Source organism: Aythya marila (assembly GCF_965140915.1).
Source record: "Aythya marila genome assembly, chromosome: 28".
Taxonomy (NCBI): Eukaryota; Metazoa; Chordata; class Aves; order Anseriformes; family Anatidae; genus Aythya; species Aythya marila.
The window spans coordinates 2,667,052-2,685,438 of NC_139069.1; the positions used below are offsets into that span (position 1 = coordinate 2,667,052).

At 50.3% G+C, this 18,387-nt stretch overlaps 2 protein-coding genes across 2 annotated transcripts; one reads left to right on the plus strand and one right to left on the minus strand.

Moving 5' to 3' along the window:
• Nucleotides 1-5,521: 5,521 nt before the first annotated feature.
• LOC309888288 (olfactory receptor 14C36-like) lies at nt 5,522-6,457 on the plus strand (the record flags this gene model as incomplete). The annotated part of the gene is made up of 1 exon (XM_082780527.1): nt 5,522-6,457. One exon carries the CDS (start codon nt 5,522-5,524, stop codon nt 6,455-6,457), a length of 936 nt encoding a protein of 311 aa, XP_082636653.1.
• A 4,407-nt stretch (nt 6,458-10,864) lies between these two features.
• LOC309888289 (olfactory receptor 14C36-like) lies at nt 10,865-15,740 on the minus strand (the record flags this gene model as incomplete). Its single annotated transcript, XM_082780528.1, has 3 exons — nt 10,865-10,900; nt 13,864-14,067; nt 15,051-15,740. 3 exons carry the CDS (start codon nt 15,738-15,740, stop codon nt 10,865-10,867), a joined length of 930 nt encoding a protein of 309 aa, XP_082636654.1.
• Nucleotides 15,741-18,387: the final 2,647 nt, after the last annotated feature.

The following is an 18,387-nucleotide window of genomic DNA, read 5'->3' on the forward strand; positions in this document are numbered from 1 at the left end:
ACAACCCATGTTTTGGCCTTCTTTCTGCCTGGGTCCTCCTGGCTCTGGAGGCAGAGGGGATGCCACAGTCAGCGTGCCAAGCAGGTGCCTTCTGCTGGCGTAGCAGGGCCACTGCCAGATGTCAGCCCAAAAGTGCAGATCCCAGGGAGAAGTCAGAAGTCAAGGCTGACCTGCCACCTCCAGACACCAATGACCTCACAGTCCCTTTCTGTGACACGTTCCTACTGCTGCCCTATCAAGTGCAGAGACAGAGGTGACCTCACAGTCCCTGCCACAGTCACATTCCTCCTGCTAGGCCATGAGATCCTGAGGCAGAGCTCACCTTTCTCTTGTCCTCTATGGACTGGGGCTTACCTTTCTGGTTTAGAAAGTAAACAAAGTTTTAGTTGGAAGGTTTGGTGTTCTGTTTGTGGTGTCAAGTCTGTGGTCTGGGTATGGGCAAGCATTATGGTTTAGGGTTTTGTTTAGGTCTGGCAAGAAGGCTAGAGATAAATAGAGCATTTAATGGTAGTGTTAAGGGCAGGGATCAGGGTGAGCAAGAGAGTAAATGTAAGGGACAGGGGCTCTGCGCTGAGTTTTTCTTGAGGTGATATTTTGAGTTCTGATTTCCAATAGTGGATTCCTGTCAGGATGTTGCACTAATGTTTAGGTGGAGGGATTATTGTTATTGTTTACAGGCCTTACAAGACTGAAGTCAGTTTTAACAGCAGCATCAACATTACAGGAACCCTCTTACCTCTACAAAGGTAAGCTTCCGAGCTCCTCTTCCCTTCCTCTTCCCTCCTCCAAATCTCACATTTCTCCTGGCCAGGCTACTCCTAACCTGCCCATATCAGTCATCTAACTGGGATCAGCTTTCTGATGGCTGTTATTATATCAGAGTACCTGTCTCACCTCTGTTGGCTACACTATTCTGTAGTATTAGAATACTCAGTACTCTGTTGGCTATTTTATTCGGTTACTCACAAAGCCTCCTGTGGGAATTGTTAGGGCAGATAACTGGAAGCCATGATTACAGAGAGACAAAGGCACTGTGCTGAGAAAATCACTGTTTATTTTGGTGAATCAGAAGGTGAAGGCCTGATCCCAGCCACTGGGAGGGGAGATCCTGCACCCCCAGCATCCCCATGTCTCACTTTTCCTGGGGTCTGTGGGGTAGGGTGTGATGCCCACAATATCATGTGAAGGGCAGTGATATGACACCTCCTGGTGTTTGCACAAGGTTGAAAGGAGAATACATGGTTCCAATGCCATGAGTATAACACATCTCCTCCTAAGCCAAGGCCAAGGGGAAAAAGTTGTCAGTGCAGCTGAAGCCTTCCATTCTTGTCAGAGCCCTCTGCCTTCTCCTCTGCACGCTTTCCTGTGCTGTCCCACACTTCCCTGAAGGCTGCAGACAGACACTTCTCTTCCCCACCTTGCTCTCACTCTGCTGTTCCCATGATTTCACTGCTGCCTCTCCACTCTCACCAGCTGTTCCTTCAAACACAAGGGCATGGGCTGATCCAAACTCCCTCTCGGTGACCTCTGGACCCACAGCACAAGTTCCAGTGCCTCACCTCCAAGTCAAGAATTTCATCTGACTATCGAATCTAAATCTACCCTCTTGAAGTTTAAAACCATTTCCCTTGCCCTATGACAGAGTTATAGAAATCATAAAAACACAGATTTGGAAAGGACCTCCAAGATCATTTAGTCCAACCGTCCTATCACTAATACTACCCACTAAGCTACTAAGCCATATCTCCTAGCACCTTGTCCTGGTGCTCCTTGGACACTGTGATGGTCAGTGATTCCACCATGTCCCTGAGCAGACCATTCCAGTTCCCGACTACTCTTTGAGAGAAAAGTTTTTTGTGATATCTAATCTAAACATCCCCAGGCACAACTTGTGGCCTTTTCCTCAAGTCCTATCATTAGTTATCTGAGAGAAGAGGCTGACCCCCACCTCATCACAACCTCTCTTCAGGAAGTTGTAGAGTGCAATGAGGTCTCCCCTGAGCCTCCTCTTCGCCAAAGTAAATAATCTCAGTTCCCTCAGCCGATTCTCATAAGACCTGTGCTCCAGTCCCCTCAACAGTTTGGTTGCCCTTCTCTGGACATGTTCCAGGACTTACTGAGGGTACACTCAATCCCCTCATCTACGTCATCAATAAAGACCTTAAACAGTACCGACCCCTGGTGGACACCACTTGTAAGAGGATGCCAGCCAGACTAACCAAAAATCTTGGTTAAAAGCTCTGAGGAGAGCCTTTATGGGCTTTGTATGGACAACGGTAGCAGTGTCACAGGTAATCATAGAAACATGGGATCACAGAATCATAGAATGGTTTTGGTTCAAAGGGACATTAAAGATCACCTTATTATTCTTAACAGAGATAAACAAAACCCTAAACCACAAAGCTTGCCCATACCCTAACCACAGATGTCACACCTTAAACAGAATACCAAACACTTGGTAACACAAAAACTAATTTTTCCTTAATGTTTAATACAGAAAGGTGAGCCCTAGTCCCTAATACGATACATGAACAAATAACATTGAAAGTCCCTGTACCTGTGCATTAACCTTCTCACCTTCAACAACCCTCCTAAACCGTACCTTAAGGCGCTTGGCACCTTGGGGGAAGGCAGGAACCGAGGTTACTGTGTAGTCAAATGGCATTCAAAGCTGAATTTGAGGGGCCATGGGTCTGATCAGCTTGTGGGCCACAAGGAGATGGGTGGGAATGCTCTGAGCCCTACCTCAGGATCTCCTGCCCCAGCAGGAGCAATGAGACTGTGGCAGGGACTGTGAGGTCACTTCTGTCTCTGCACTTGATTGGGCAGCAGCAGGAACGTGTCACGGAAAGGGACAGGGAGGTCACTTGTGCCTGGAGGTGGCAGGTCAGCCTTGACTTCTCCCTGGGATCTGCACTTTTGGGCTGACATCTGGCAGTGGCCCTGCTAGGCCAGCAGAAGGCACCTGTTTGGCATGCTGACTGTGGGATCCTCTCTGCCTCCAAACCCAGGGGGACGCAGACAGAAAGAAGGCCCCAACATGGGTTGTCCTGTCCCTTCTGCTTGAGTCCATGAGTGGGCAGCAGCAGGCACATGGCTTGGCTGTGTGTAGCCAAGAAGCTGCAAGGCCAGCAGCAGGCCCCTGGCTTGGAAGCTGCTGCTGAGGTGACTTGTGCCTGCTTGGCTGCCAGGCCGCAAGGAGTCTGCTGGGTTGGGATGCCTACTTCAGGAGTGGTTTCCTCCCTGATGGAGCTTCCTTTGGTAATATGAAAGAGCTGGAGAGAAGAACTTGCCACAATGTGTGCCCTGGAAGTTTGGCGTTGGTCACAAGGAGGAAGAAATGTCCAGGGGAACAGTTGGTCTTGCTGCTGGAGACTGAGGCAAAGAAGGAATTAAGTACCTCAGCCTTTACCTTATCTCTAGATCATTACCAGATTTCCCCTCAGATCTAATAAAGGATGATGATTCTCCGTAATCCTCCTCTATTTAAAGTATTTATATAAACAGCTTTTTATTGTCTTTGACAGTAATATACTGATGGAGCTCCAGCTGGGCTTTGGCCCTTCTAATTTTGACCTGCACAGCCCCATAACATTCAGGACACAGCTCCAGACAAACTGACAGCATGCATGAGAAGGAAGCACAGAAGAGGTGGAACCTGGCAGCCTTCCATATCCTGTGCTTCTGTGACTCTGTGCTGCAGTTCCATTCAACTGGTTACTCCTGTGTTATCCAAACTTTCCTGCAACTCCTGCTGCTGTTGTCTTGTCAGAGACAGCACAATCACAGAAAGGTTGAACCATCTGTGTAAAGACATTAACACCTGACAGAATGAAACATCAGTGCGGTGCATACAAGCAGTGGTGCGTGCTCACCAGGAACCAGGCCAGCTTCCTACAGTGCTGCCTTATGAGGACCATGGCCACCAAGAAGATCTGAGTTGTCAGACTCAGCTCAGACCCGGTGTGACACCAAACGGACAAGTGCTTACAACTAGCTGGTAAAGAGGTGAAAGTCTGGGAGTCCCTAGGACAGCCTGGTGTGGAGAGGAGCAAGGGTTCTACCAAGGCTGAAAGTCCCAACACTGAGGCCTGACTGAAACTCACTGCCACAGAGGCCTGTGAGGAGACATCTTGATAATGAGCACAAGGTCCTCTATCTCTGTGCATGCACCCATGAATCAGGCAGAGGTCGTGCCATTCTCCTGCACTTGGCCATGCACATCCCCATCTCCTACTGCCCCACAAAGAGCCCTGAGCAATGTGGGAAGAGAAAGGATCTCCTTCCTAGGGAACATGGGCCTTGTGCTTGGTGACACACATCCAGGTTTCCTACACATCACTGTCACCTTCACATTGCCTTTGTCTCCTTGTCCTCACTGCCTCCAGGGTTCTGCTCTAACGAGCTCCAAGGGAGGCTGTGTCAGTGCTGGCCCTCAATGGGACACTGCAGGAAACTTGCCTCTGACTTGGACTTCTGGAGAGATGTCTTCAATTGTCTCGGAGTGCCTGAGGCTCGTGGGCTCATCAGCAAAGCCCCCAGAGGGGTCATTGCGGTGCCTTGGGCTGGTGCTGTGCTGCTGAGCTGGGCCAGGTTCATGGGACAGAGAGAGCTCGTGGCAAGAGGGCTGTGGTGCAGAGAGACAGCTGTGCCCAGGAGCAGCTCCTCTGCACAGCACAGCAGAGACAGAGTGCTTAAAGGCAGGCAGAAGTGGCAGGATGCACAGAGCTCACTGGGGGAGAACACTTCCCAGCCCTGAACCTGGTAAGTCTCTGGCTGGAGGGCAATGCAGCTTTTGGTCCTGGAGGAAGGAGAAGCTGGGTGTTCAGGCAGGGCTGCCCAGCGCTGTGGTGCAGACCAGGGTCCCTGCACTCAGCCTGCCTGGGAGCCCAGGGTCTTGGGCAGGGGAAGGGCAGTGCAGGGGCTGCCTGAAAAGAGAAGTCACTTTCTGCACTCTCTGCCTGCCTCTTCCTGCTCTGATTGTGGGGCAGGCTCTCTGTTAACAGAGTGGTTGGATTTGCACAGGTGACTGAGCTTCTACTGCCTTGAACTGAGACATAAACAGTTTAGTGACAAACCTGAGAATATCCCTTCTCTTCTCTCTGCTTACAGGCTGCACCAGGGCTTTTCTGAGCTCTTCTTCAGGACCTGCAGTAAAGGAGATGTGATTTTTCAGCACAAACATTGAGTGCAGCCATCCCCCAGCTGAGTACTGTAAGCAGCCAGCAGCTGGGCAGCAGGGGATGGACAGAGCAGGCCTCCTGGAAGTGACTTCTGGCTGAGGTTTTTGCCCATAGCAACAACATTTACCACTGCAGTGGAGCTGTGTGGCTGTGTGCTGTGTACAGGACATTCAGCAAGCACAAAGCAGGGCTACAACCAGGGAGAGACACAAAGGTCACCTTGAAAGAAAGATAATGTGAAGGCTTTAATGAGAAAGGAAATGAGTATTGTTCGGGGAAATTTCCCCTAACAGTCTGTATTTTTCCTTCTATGCAGTACCTTTGATGAAAGGCAGCAAATGCCCAACATCAGCTCAGTGAGCGAGTTCCTCCTGCTGGCATTCGCAGACACGCGCGAGCTGCAGCTCCTGCACTTCGCGCTCTTCCTGGGCATCTACCTGGCTGCCCTCCTGGGCAACGGCCTCATCCTCAGCGCCGTAGCCTGCCACCACCGCCTCCACACCCCCATGTACTTCTTCCTCCTCAACCTCGTCCTCCTCGACCTGGGCTGCATCTCCACCACTCTGCCCAAAGCCATGGCCAATGCCCTCTGGGACACCAGGACCATCTCCTATCAAGGCTGTGCTGCTCAAGTCTTCTTTTTATTCTTCTTGTTTGGCTCAGAGTATTATCTCCTCACCATCATGGCCTATGACCGCTATGTTGCCATCTGCAAGCCCCTGCACTACGGGAGCCTCCTGGGCAGCAGAGCTTGTGCCCAGATGGCAGCAGCTGCCTGGGGCAGTGGCTTTCTCAATGCTGTCCTGCACACGGCCAACACATTTTCCCTGCCCCTCTGTGAAGGCAATGCTGTGGACCAGTTCTTCTGTGAAATCCCCTACATCCTCAAGCTCTCCTGCTCAGATGCTTATCTCAGGGAAGGTCAGCTTCTCATCTTTAGTGCCTGCTTAACCATTGGATGTTTTGTTTTCATTGTGGTGTCCTATATTCAGATCTTCAGGGCAGTGCTGAGGATTCCCTCTGAGCAGGGACGGCACGAAGCCTTTTCCATGTGCCTCCCTCACCTGGCCATGGTCTCCCTGATGATCAGCACTGGCATGTGTTCCTACCTGAAGTCCCCCTCCATCTCCTTCCCATCCTTGGACATTGTAATGGCAGTTCTGTACTCGGTGGTGCCTCCAGCACTGAACCCCCTCATCTACAGCATGAGGAACCAAGAGGTGAAGGATGCAGTGAGGAAACTTCTTCAATACATGCTTCTGGATCATCAGTGATGTGTTCAGAAGATGTATATCTGATTATATGCAATTTTGATTCATATTATATCATATCATTTTTATCATTACTGGTGCTATCAAAACATTTTAATTTATAATAATCCTAACAGAAATAAAATGTTATTTGGGAAAATGATATGATATTTTTAAAATTATTTTTCTCTGTTGAATTTTTAAAATATTTTATTTTGTTTTTAATAATGTAATTCTTACCATTCTAAATGTTACATTTTGTGTTTGCTTTGACCATATCTTCTAACATACATAGAGAACCAGGCTTCCTTGGTAGATAAAGACAATAAAGATACCATCAGAAATGCTTTGGTCTCAGTATCCCTCTCTTCCCATCTCCTCTGGAGGTGGGGCAGCAGCCTCAGCATCCAGGAGGGGCTAGGGGCCAAGAGCCCAGCTGCCACAGGAAGGAGCAGTGTATTTGGATTAGACCTTGTGTATCTAAGTGACAGTCCTGTCGTCTCTATAGCAGGGCCGGCACAAAGCATTTTCCACATGCCCCCCTCACCTGGCCACGGTGTCCGTCTTCCTCAGGCCTGTCATGGTTGCCTACCTGAAGCCCCCTTCATCCCCTCCCCATCCCTGGACCTGGTGGTGGCAGTTCTGTACTCAGTGGTGCCTCCAGCAGAGCACGTCCTCATCTGTAGCATGAGGAGCCAGTAGCTTAAGGATGCCTTGTGGAAATTAATGACTAGATGTGTCTTGGATGCAAGAAATGTCTGATCTGCTTCTGCACATGACTTGCAATGTCAATAATTGGAGAAAGAGCCAGTATACCTGTTTGTGTGTTTTGTTTTGTTTTGTTTTGTTTTGTTTTGTGGTTGTGTTTGTGCATATTCTTATTACATTAATTCAGCTAATAAGCACCCATTACAATGATATGGATGTACCTGTTGAATATACATGTAGCTCATAGACTCTGTGCATGTGAAGCCATGCTCTCTGTGACTTTACCCTTAAGGAAGTTAAGATTTAACTCCCTTTTTTGTCTGACATCCTTCCTCTGAGACCTGTTCTGGCTCTGCAGGGGCAGTGCCCGTGTGCAGGGGTGCAGAGGAAAAGAGTCCCATCCCAGCAGCACGGCAAGGAAACACCAGCGCTTGGGGCATGCAGAGCTGCTCTCTTGCCACTGCCACCCTGTCCTGCTGAGCCCTGCTGGTGGGGTCAGGCCCGGTTGCTCCTCTCACTTGGTGCCAGTGCTGCTGTGGGGCTGTGCTGGGACTGCAGGCAGGGACAGGCAGTGGGCACGGCAGTGGCACAGCTGGCCTCCACTGCAGCACTTCCCTCCTAAGGGGGGATCTCCTCCAAGGTGGACTGAGCAGAGCTCAAGTGCTCAATCTGGTGTGAGCAGGCAGAGGAGAGCTCTGCAGCCCCACGGCACAAAAAAGCCCCAGCAAAGGAGCCTGGGGAGTGATTCCTTGCAGCCCTGGGGAAATGGCAGTGACCTCCTGAGCTGGGTCTGTCTCCCAGCCTGCCCAGCATGGCCCTGCAGAGTGCCCCCGTGCCCCAGGCACCACAGCCCCCTCACTCTGCAGAGCAGCACTGCCAGCTGGGGCTGGGGCTGGGGCACTGGGGCTTGGAGGCCACTTCTCCTGAGTGTCTTCTAAGCCAGTTACAGGCTCACGGCTTCTGGATACGAACATGATCTTCATTGTGCACAAGGAGCTGACAGTCCGCCAACATGGAAGGGTGCTAGAGCATTGCCTGCAAGGTTCCTCCTTCCCTAGCATCTCCCGGGACTGGCACGGAACTGTCTCCTGAGTGTCAGAGAGGCTGGGAGCCCAGCAGGTGTGCCATGAGCTTGGAGGATCACAACCAGATCACTTCTACCTGGGCAGGTCCTGGCCCAAAAAGGGGGTGTTTTCTAGGTGTGGTATTATAAGCTCAGTGCTGCATCAGAAACACTAAGTCCAGCAGGAAGCTAATGGCTGTTAAATGGCCTGTGAGGTGACTGCTTTCTGAAGTAGCTGACAGGTCACCCTTGACTCCTGGCTGGGATCTGTGCCTTTAGGCTCACATCTGCCAGTGTCCATGGTAGGGCAGCGGAAGGCACTTGCTGTGCATGTAGTTTCTGAGATTGGTTCTTTCTAAGTAGCTGGTAGGCCCCATAGAGGAAGAGGTCTTGGGTAGGGGTTGTCATGTCAGAGGTGTCAGCTTTTGCCTGAAGTCATCCTTTAGGACTGCTTTCAGTTTTCTACACAGAGGGGGCCACTGCCTCCAAGACGCTTGGGGCAAACTGAACCATGCATGAGGGTTTGGAAAAAAAGATACCCTGGGTGCACAGAAGCTATTCCGTATCCAGAAGTTGGAGGCAGGAAACAAAATTTTGGGGTGGTACAAGAACTGCTGGGCACATTGTGCAGGGTTCACCTACAGCCTTTGTGTTCTTTTCCATCCTGACTTAGGTGCCACGTCAGTCTCAAGAAAGGAGTAGCCAACAGATATGAGAAAGATACTCTGAGATCATGAAAGCCATCTGAAAGCTGCCCCTAGGAAGATGACTGATATGGGAAAGACAGGAGAAGCCTGGCCAAGAGAGATGTGAGATTTGAGAGAGGGAAAAGGAGTTTAGCCAGCAGAAATTAATGATTTCTGTGAGATTAGAACATTCAGGCAATGTTGATTCTGCTGTAACGCTGGCTTAAAACAGTCATGTAAAGCCCTTCCCCTATTTTAACCAGTGACATTAATCCCCAAACCTAAATGCTACTCCACACCCTGACAGGAATCCACTACTCTTATGCCTGACCTCAAAGTATCCCTTGAAGCCAAAACACAGCCTATAGCCTCTTCCCTTTATCTTTAATCTCTTGCTCACTCTGATCTGACCAGCTTGTGTGCCACAAGGAGGAGATTGGCGGGGATGATCAGAGGAGCTCAGCTCTGCCTCAGGATCTCCTGCCCCGGCAGCAGGAATGTGACTGTGGCAGGGACTGTGAGGTCACTTCTGTCTCTGCACTTGATAGGGTAGCAGCAGGAACGTGTCACGCAAAGGAACTGTGAGGTCACTTGTGTCTGGAGGAGGCAAGTCACCCTTGCCTTCTCCTTGGGAGCTGCACTTTTGGGCTGACATCTGGCAGTGGCCCTGCTAGGCCAGCAGAAGGCTCCTGCTTGGCATGCTGACTGGGGGATTCCCTCTGCCTCCAGACGCAGGAGGACCCAGGCAGAAAGAAGGCCCCAACATGGGTTGTCCTGTCCCTTCTGATTGAGTCCATGAGTGGGCAGCAGCAGGCACATGGCTTGGCTGTGTGTAGCCAAGAAGCTGCAAGGCCAGCAGCAGGCCCCTGGCTTGGAAGCTGCTGCTGAGGTGACTTGTGTCTGGCTGGCTGAGAGGCCGCAAGGAGCCTGCTGAGTTGGGATGCCTACTTCAGGAGTGGTTTCCACCCTGATGGAGCTTTCTGCGGTAGCAAGAAAGAGCAGAAGAGAAAAAAACTGCCACAAAGTGTTCCAGAAGGGCTGGCACTGGTCACAAAGAGGGAGAAATATCCCTCAAAGGGTCATGCTGTGGTGCCAGAGGTCACCCTCTGATCAGACCCTGGCTTTGTGTTTCAAGGAACAGCTGGTGAGGGTTGACAAGACATCAGTGAAAGCAAGGCATGAGAGCAAGATGGTGAACAGAGATGGATGTCTCCAGACTTCAAGGAAATAGGGCAATGTGTGGGACAGCATAGGAAAAGCTACAGAGGAGAAGGCAGAGGGTGCTAGTAAAAAGGGAAGGCCCAACAGCCGTGAAAGTTTTTCCCCTTGGCAGTAGTTTAGGAGGAGATATGTTATACTCATTGCAATGGGGCCTCATTGATTCCTTGCAACCCTGTGCAGCAGCTCAGAGGTGTCATACCACTGTTCTTCTCATGGCATCACACTGCCCACCACACCCCTCAGACAACAGGAACAGCCTTGAGCCAGACGTGGCAGTTCAGGATCTCCTCTCACAGTGGCTGGGGTCAGGCCTTGGCTCTTCTGCTTCACTAAAACCAACCAAGACCTTTCTCAGCACAGTGCTTTGCCTGTCTGCAATCATGGCCTCCAATTATCTACCCTAACTAGTCCCTGGGGAGGCTTTGTTAGTAACAGCCCTCAGTGGGGCCCATTAATACTCCAAGTCACTTCAGCTTTTCCTTCTGACTTTACTTTCTCTAGCAGTTGCATCATTGTCCTCTCAGTACCAGAGCTTCACAGACTCAGCACCACAATACACCATGGAATTCATTAAAATGAAGAAAGTCCTAACATCTCCTCCAAAGTTTTCTTCAAGGTTTCATGTCTTGTGCTGTTAACTGCAGAGCTTCCATGACGTAGTTAAGGGAAAAGATTTCACAAAGCAAATAATAAATATATTTTCTTGTTTCAAAGGCTGAATGTTGTTGCATTTCAGTTTGGATGATCATTCTCCTATTGTTCTTCATCCAGGGTGACTTCTATGGAGACCTGCATCAGGAGGAAAAGCAGAGACTGGAGGTCTGACAGCTCCACTGCCAGCAGTGGTCTTTGTCCCTGTAACTGCAGCCCAGCCTAGCACATGAAACCCTTTCTAAGATAAGTCAGGGTTGTGTTCAGATAATTAAAATAAAATAAAATAAAATAAAATAAAACAAAACAAAACAAAACAAAATAAAATAAAATAAAATAAAATAAAATAAAATAAAATAAAATAAAATAAAAAGATTGAAATGACCATTGAATCCTGAGAAATTCAGCCTGAATCTCAGTAGACACCTGGACATCCATCACTCTCTTGGATCGTCTGTGGAAAACTCAGGGTGAAAACTAAAGAAAATATATTTTTATTGGCTGTAGCTGTACCCATGATCTTGGCCTCTTTGGGAAAATTTTCCCCTTCCAGACACAGAAAACTAAATTGAGTAATGTGAAAAGACCTCCCCAGTCAATGGAGCAGGGCAAAGTCCTACTTCCTGTGCTATAGATGCAGAAGGCAAAAAGAATTGCATTGTGCCTGACATTACTCTGGGACGTGTAACCCAGGTCAGGCAAATTTATCTTACTGCTGACAAGTCCATCACTAAACCATGCTCCCAAGCTCTACATCTACACCTTGGCTCTCCAGTCGATGACCCAGCTCATGGATGGCAATCAGGGACTCTCGGTTAGCGCGACGCTGCCTCAGGTGCTCCACCATGGTAGCCATTGGCACCTGCTGTTCTTCAACCCTCAGCAAACCCCCAACAGAAGGATTCTGCGGAAGGCCAAGCAAGGTAGACAACAGCTTCATGTCCTTTGTCTCCAAGGCACCTCTGCCAAAGCCCCACCCGTGGTGCCCTCTTGGAACTCAGAATTCCCTCTCCTGAAGCAGTCTATGCCAAGGATGCACATAGCCTCTGGGCCAGTCCCAGTGGGGTGCTTTTGCCATTCCTTCCCAGTTAGACTCACTTCAGCCTCCAGTACAGTTAATGGGCTGCCCCTGTCACTCCAGAAATACAGGTGGGTTCTACCTCTTTCTAGCTTGATGGCATTAGGGTACTCTGTGCACCGTTGTGCAGTAGAGCCTGATACATTTGTGGATCTGATGTGCCAGGCCATTAAATATATACAGTCAAGTAAACCTGTTTCTCCCTTTCCTCCCTGCCTCCCCCTGGCTTGAAGCAGGACCCCTCTAGTCCTGCTCATAGTATTCATTGCTGTGTCTGGTAGACGGCCCAATGGAGACACGTTCTGCCATAGCACAGTAATTCCATGGGGCAGGGGAATGGAGCCAACAGTCAAGAGACACATTTGGGTGGGGAAGGTGGGGTGGGGCCCAGTAGAGAAAAGGAGTCAAGGCAGTGGGGTTGGAGAGGCCAGCAGAAGCAGCCCAAGGGGTGGTGCTGCTTGTGAGGACACGTTTGTGGCAGCAGCCTGAGTGGGCAGCAGCTGTGTGCAGGCGAGGGGAGGCCAGGAAGTGCATGCCAAGAGCGCTGCTGCCAGCAGAGCCAAGGCCGGGGCCGAGGCCAAGGGCAGAGGCAGGCCCAGGGCAGGGGGCTGCAAGGGCCATGCTGAGCTCCCTGCCCCTGCAGCAGCTGCCCTGGCCCTCGGCCTCCTCTCCCCTGCCCCTGCAGCTCTGGGCTCCCTTGGCGCAGCCCTGGCTCTGCAGCACCAAGCCCTGCTGGGAGCCCTCCCCTGCATGCTGCCACCGCTCCCTGATGCTGCTGTTGCCCTCTGCCGGGCACTGCCCAGCCCAGCCCAGCCCCTGCCCACCTCTCCCCACCTCCCTGCCCTCTCCCCAGCCAAGCCCAGCAGCCCAGGCTGTGCTGGCCCCAGGGCAGTGCCCACCACAGGCTGCTGCAGGGCTCTAGGCACGGCCACCACAGCCCCAGCCCCTTGCAAGGCACCGCAGCTGCTGCCTCAAAGGCAGCTCTGGGCCTCCCCAGCAGTCCCCACGCTGGGGCCAGACCCGGCTCAAGAGATGGAGGTCTGTGAAGCTGCAGGAGCCCTGCTCTCTTCCTGGGAGATCCCCAGCACACAGTGCCTGTGCCCCGCAGGGGCAGCCCCACTCCCCAGGCCAGCACAAGAGGCCTGGCCCAGCCACAGAGCAGGTCCACATTCTTCTCCAGCATGTTATTTGCCATCAGACTAAGCACAACCGGGACAGTTCCAGGCCAGTCAAGGCCAGTTATTGTTTGCTGAGCCATGGCCAGCCAAGAAGGGAACTCCCAGTCCAGCACTACACTGAGCACTCTTAGATTCTGATCCATAGTGAAGCCCAGTAAAGTAGGGTTCCTATTCATGCAGCAGTTCCTTGGGTATATTCCTAGCACCAGCTTTGGAAGAGCTGTGCAATGAAATAGATGCCACTGTACAGACAACAAGATTGTCAGCAAGATACATGAGATCTCAAGACTTAGTTGAATGTGAAAGCACAAGAGAACAATGAGGAAGCCAAAGGGAGCAGCAGTGACAAGGCCACGTCTTGCTGCTGGCCATGGCCATGGCTCCAGGGAAGCAGCAGCCCCAACCCGAAGGCAGCAGAGAGGCAGAGCCCAGTGGGCGGTGAGCCTCTTGGCCCTGAGCCTCTCCTGCATGCTGGGGCTGCTCCCCCCAGAATCAGAGGAGATGGGAAGAGAGGGATACTGAGTCCAATGAATTTATGCTGTCTTCTTTATTGTCTGTACTTACAGAGGAAATCTAGTTCAATAGGTTGATTAGAAGACGTAGTTAAAGTAAATAAATTACTTAAAAAATTAAGCCAATATCAACAGTTATGAAAATAATCAAAATGAAAAATGAAATGAAAATCTCTCATGTCAGCTTCTCAAATAGAATGGTAGCATTTAGAGGATTATTAGTAGTAGTACAATATGATAATAATACTAAGTACAAAAAACGATATGATACAAATCACAATAATGTTAACAACACTGATGCTTAAGAAGCACATATAGAAACAGTTTCCTCACTGCAACCTTGAGTTCCTGGTTCCTCATGCTGTAGATGAGGGGGTTCACTGCTGGAGGTACTACTGAGTACAAAAGTGACACCACCAAGTCCAGAGATGGGGAAGAGATGGAAGCTGGCTTCAGGTAGGCAAACACGGAAGTGCTGAGAAAGAGGAAGGCCATGGCCAGGTGAGGGAGGCACGTGGAAAAGGCTTTGTGCCGGCCCTGTTCAGAGGGCATCCTCAGCATTGCCCTGAAGATTTGCACATAGGACAGCACAATGAAAACAAAACAACTAAAGGCTAAAGAAATACTAAAACACAAGTGCCCCAACAAGTGCTCCCCCAGCTCCAGAGGGGATAGGAAGAGGTGGCAGCTCAGACCAATGAATTTCTTCTGGATTCTTTATTGTGTTTACCTACACAGGAAGCCTGGTTCTATAGGTAAATCTTTAACAAGTAGGAGGTTAAGATTAATATTATTTATATCTGAAACAATAGCTAGTGAAAATAACAACACAGACAAATAAAAAGAAAAAAAAATGTATCTTAAAGTTTTCAAAAAATAGGTGTTTCTGATTATAAGCTTATTGTTATAGTCAACGAAGCTGAAGAATATGTATTCAATCAGTGTCCTCACTGCAACCGTTAGTTCCAGGTTCCTCATGTTTTAGATGAGTGGGTTCACTGCTGGAGGCACTGGCGATGGGAAGAGACTGTGGTAGAGACTAATGAAATAGTCCCAGTTTCTTTATTGTCTTTATTTAAACAAGAATAATGATTGTAAAGTTATTTGAAATTATTGACTTCATAATAATAATAATAAAATAAAAATAATTAGGAGGCTTAGAATAACATTAAATCAAAGCAACCAATTATAGGAAATAATAATAAAGAAAATTACTTTCAAGAATTTGCACTAAGAGTGTTTGTTTGCAGAAATCCTATTAGTATTTTATGCACATTATTAATACTGAAGGAAGAGGTATAAAATAGTTTCCTCACTGCATGTTTGAGCTCCTGGTTCCTCATGCTGTAAATGAGTGGATTCACTGCTGGAGGCAACACTGAGTATAGAACAGCCATCACCAGGTCCAGGGATGGGGAAGAGATTGAGGGGGGCTTCAGGTAGGCAAATATGCCAGTACTGACAAACAGGGAGACCACGGCAAGGTGAGGGAGGCACGTGGAAAAGGCTTTGTGCCGGCCCTGAGAAGAGGGCATCCTCAGCACTGCCCTGAAGATCTGCACATAGGAGAAAACAATGAAAACAAAACAACCAAGGACTAAAGAAATACTAAACACAAGTGGCCCAACTTCCCTGAGGTAGGCATCTGAGCAGGAGAGCTTGAGGATCTGGGGAACTTCACAGAAGAACTGGTCCACAGCATTGCCATGGCAGAGGGGCAGGGAAAATGTGTTGACCATGTGCAGGACAGCATTGAGAAAGCCACTGCCCCAGGCAGCTGCTGCCATCTGGGCACAAGCTCTGCTGCCCAGGAGGCTCCCGAAGTGCAGGGGCTTGCAGATGGCAATGTAACAGTCGTAGGCCATGACGGTGAGAAGGGAATACTCTGCTACAACCAAGAAAGCAATGAAAAAGAGTTGGGCAGCACATCCTTGATAGGAGATGGCTCTGGTGTCCCAGAGGGCATTGGCCATGGCTTTGGGCAGAGTGGTGGAGATGCAGCCCAGGTCGTGGAGGGCGAGGTTGAGGAGGAAGAAGTACATGGGGGTGTGGAGGCGGTGGTGGCAGGCTACGGAGCTGAGGATGAGGCCGTTGCCCAGGAGGGCAGCCAGGTAGACGCCCAGGAAGAGCGCGAAGAGCAGGAGCTGCAGCTCGCGCGTGTCTGCGAATGCCAGCAGGAGGAACTCACTCACAGAGCTGATGTTGGGCATTTTCTGACATTGAACACTGTTGTCTGTAGAGAAGTAGAAGGCAGAAAAAAATTTAGAAGACAATTCTGTGAGGAAAACCTACTGCAAGCCTTAAAGCACTCTCATCTGAAGCCTCTCTCTTTGCTAAAGGAGCTTTCTGCAGCTCTATCGCTTGAGTCCCAGCTGATGCTGGGTGAGACTGGCACTGCAAGCATGGATTGCTGGGGACTTTAGAGGTGTCCTTCCTTCTCTGAAGCAGTCAGAAAGTAGGAACAAGGGGGAAACTCAAGTTCAGTCCACTTACGGGATCCATGAACTTTGCAGGGTTGTTGCAAAGAACACCTCCAACCACACTGTAGAGTGAGTCAGATTTTATTATGCTTAGTAGAACAATCACACTCTTGTGTTTCCAAAGAAGTAGAGACAGCTTAAAGCAAAGAAGCCCCAACCCCAGTGCAGATGGACAGAATCCGCACCTTATCTCCAGGTACATGAGCAGGATCTCAGCTTTTCCTTCTTCGCCAAGAGTGCAGAGGCCTCATTCCAGCTGCCCACAGAAAGCCATCAAGCAGCACAGACATGGTTTTAGTACAGAGATGTCTTCTCCTTGAGGTACCTGGATAACACAAGGATGCCAGGAGAGAGCTGCATCCTGCGGGAGAGAAGCATGCAGCCCAGGACAATGCCCCACGGACAGAGCTAGATATTCGCAATCTGGGGTGTCCCAATACCCAATCTGCATCCCCTGCAGTGTCTGGAGGAGACTTGGACACCCAAGTCTTGGCTAAAAAGGGCAGCTGGGTTATGACACTCCAAGGGGCTTCTGGCAGACTTCCTCACCTTGCACTGCAACCCAGCAGGACTCTCAAAGCCTACTGCATTGCCCACTCCCAGAAACAAGACCCAGCAAGAGGAGACCCTTCCAGGACCTGCAGCTGCATGGCCCTGTAGCCAGACACTTACCTTGTCAAGGGCTGTGCACGTTTCTCTTGCAGGCAGCTCTCAGCATCCTCCCCCTGCCAACTGCCTTCAGCCCCTGTCCCATTCTCTTCTCTCTGTGTCTGTGCCTCTGTGTCTCCAACCCTGCTGCGCTGTGCAGAGGAGCTGCTCCTGGGCACAGCAGTCTCTCTGCACCACGGCCCTCTTGCCACAAGCTCTCTCTGTCCCACGAGCCCGGCCCAGCTCAGCAGCACAGCACCAGCCCAAGGCACTGCAATCACCCCTCTGGGGGCTTTGCTGATGAGCCCACGAACCTCAGGCCCTCAGAGACAATTGAAGACATCTCTCCAGAAGTCCAAGTCAGAGGCAAGTTTCCTGCAGTGTCCCCCTGAGGGCCAGCACTGACACAGCCTCCCTTGGAGCTCGTTAGAGCAGAACCCTGGAGGCAGTGAGGACAAGGAGACAAAGGCAATGTGAAGGTGATAGTGATGTGTAGGAAAACTGGATGTGTGTCACCAAGTACGAGTCCTGTGACTGATGTGTTGCGATAGATGGTTACAGGCTCTTCAGGAGGGACAGGTAGGGTAGGCGAGGTGGTGGGGTGGCGATGTATGTGAAGCAGGGGCTGGACTGTGTGGAACTTCAGGTCGGCAATGGCAAAGTTGAGAGCCTCTGGGTAAGGATCAAGGGACGAACGAATAAAGGGGATGTCGTTGTGGGAGTCTATTACAGACCGCCTGGCCAGGACGATAGCGCCGATAAATTATTCTTTACAGAACTAAGAGAGGCCTCGAGATTAACTCCCCTTGTCCTTATGGGGGACTTCAACTTGCCAGACGTTAACTGGGAGTGCCACACGGCTGACACGAGCAAGTCCAGGAGGTTCATGAAGCACCTAGATGATAACTTCTTGGTGCAGGTGCTAACGGAGCCAACTAGGAAAGGTGCCCTCCTAGACCTCTTGCTAGAAAACAGAGAGGGTCTGGTGGGAGATGTGGTGATTGGTGGCCGCCTCAGTCATAGCGACCATGAAGTGGTTGAGTTCAAAATTTACGGTGACAGAAGGAAAAGTGCCACCAAAACCTCATCCCTAGATATGGGGAAAGCGGACTTCAGGCTGCTCAGGGAACTAGTCAGCAAGGTCCCCTGGGAAACTGCTCTTGAAGGCCTCGATGTCCACCAGTGCTGGTCATTCTTTAAGCGATGCCTCCTAGAAGCACAAGATCAGGCAATTCCTAAATATCGCTAGTCAGGCAGGCGGGGCAGGAGGCCGGCGTGGCTGACCAGGAATGTTCTAATGGAGATTAGGCGGAAACAGAGAGTGTTTTGCTACTGGAAGGAGGGCCAGGTGTCATGGAATGAATACAGGGATGCTGTTCATGTTTGTAAGGGAGAAAGTTTGTGTGGCCAAAGCACACCTAGAGTTGAAGCTGGCTGTGTCTGTGAGAGAAAATAAAAAGTTTTTTTTTAGATATGTGAATGGAAAAAGGAGAACTAAAGAATACATAGGGCCGCTCCTTGATAGGGAAGGTCTCCTCACAGACAATGACATAGGCAAAGCAGAGACGCTTAACGCCTTCTTTGCCTCTGTCTTCACTGCCGATGATGGGCTTCGGGACCCAGGGTGCCCTGAGCTGGAGGACCGGGACGGTGGGGATGACAAACTCCCAACTGACCCTGAACGTGTGCGGGATTTGCTACTCCACCTGGATCCCTACAAGTCCATGGG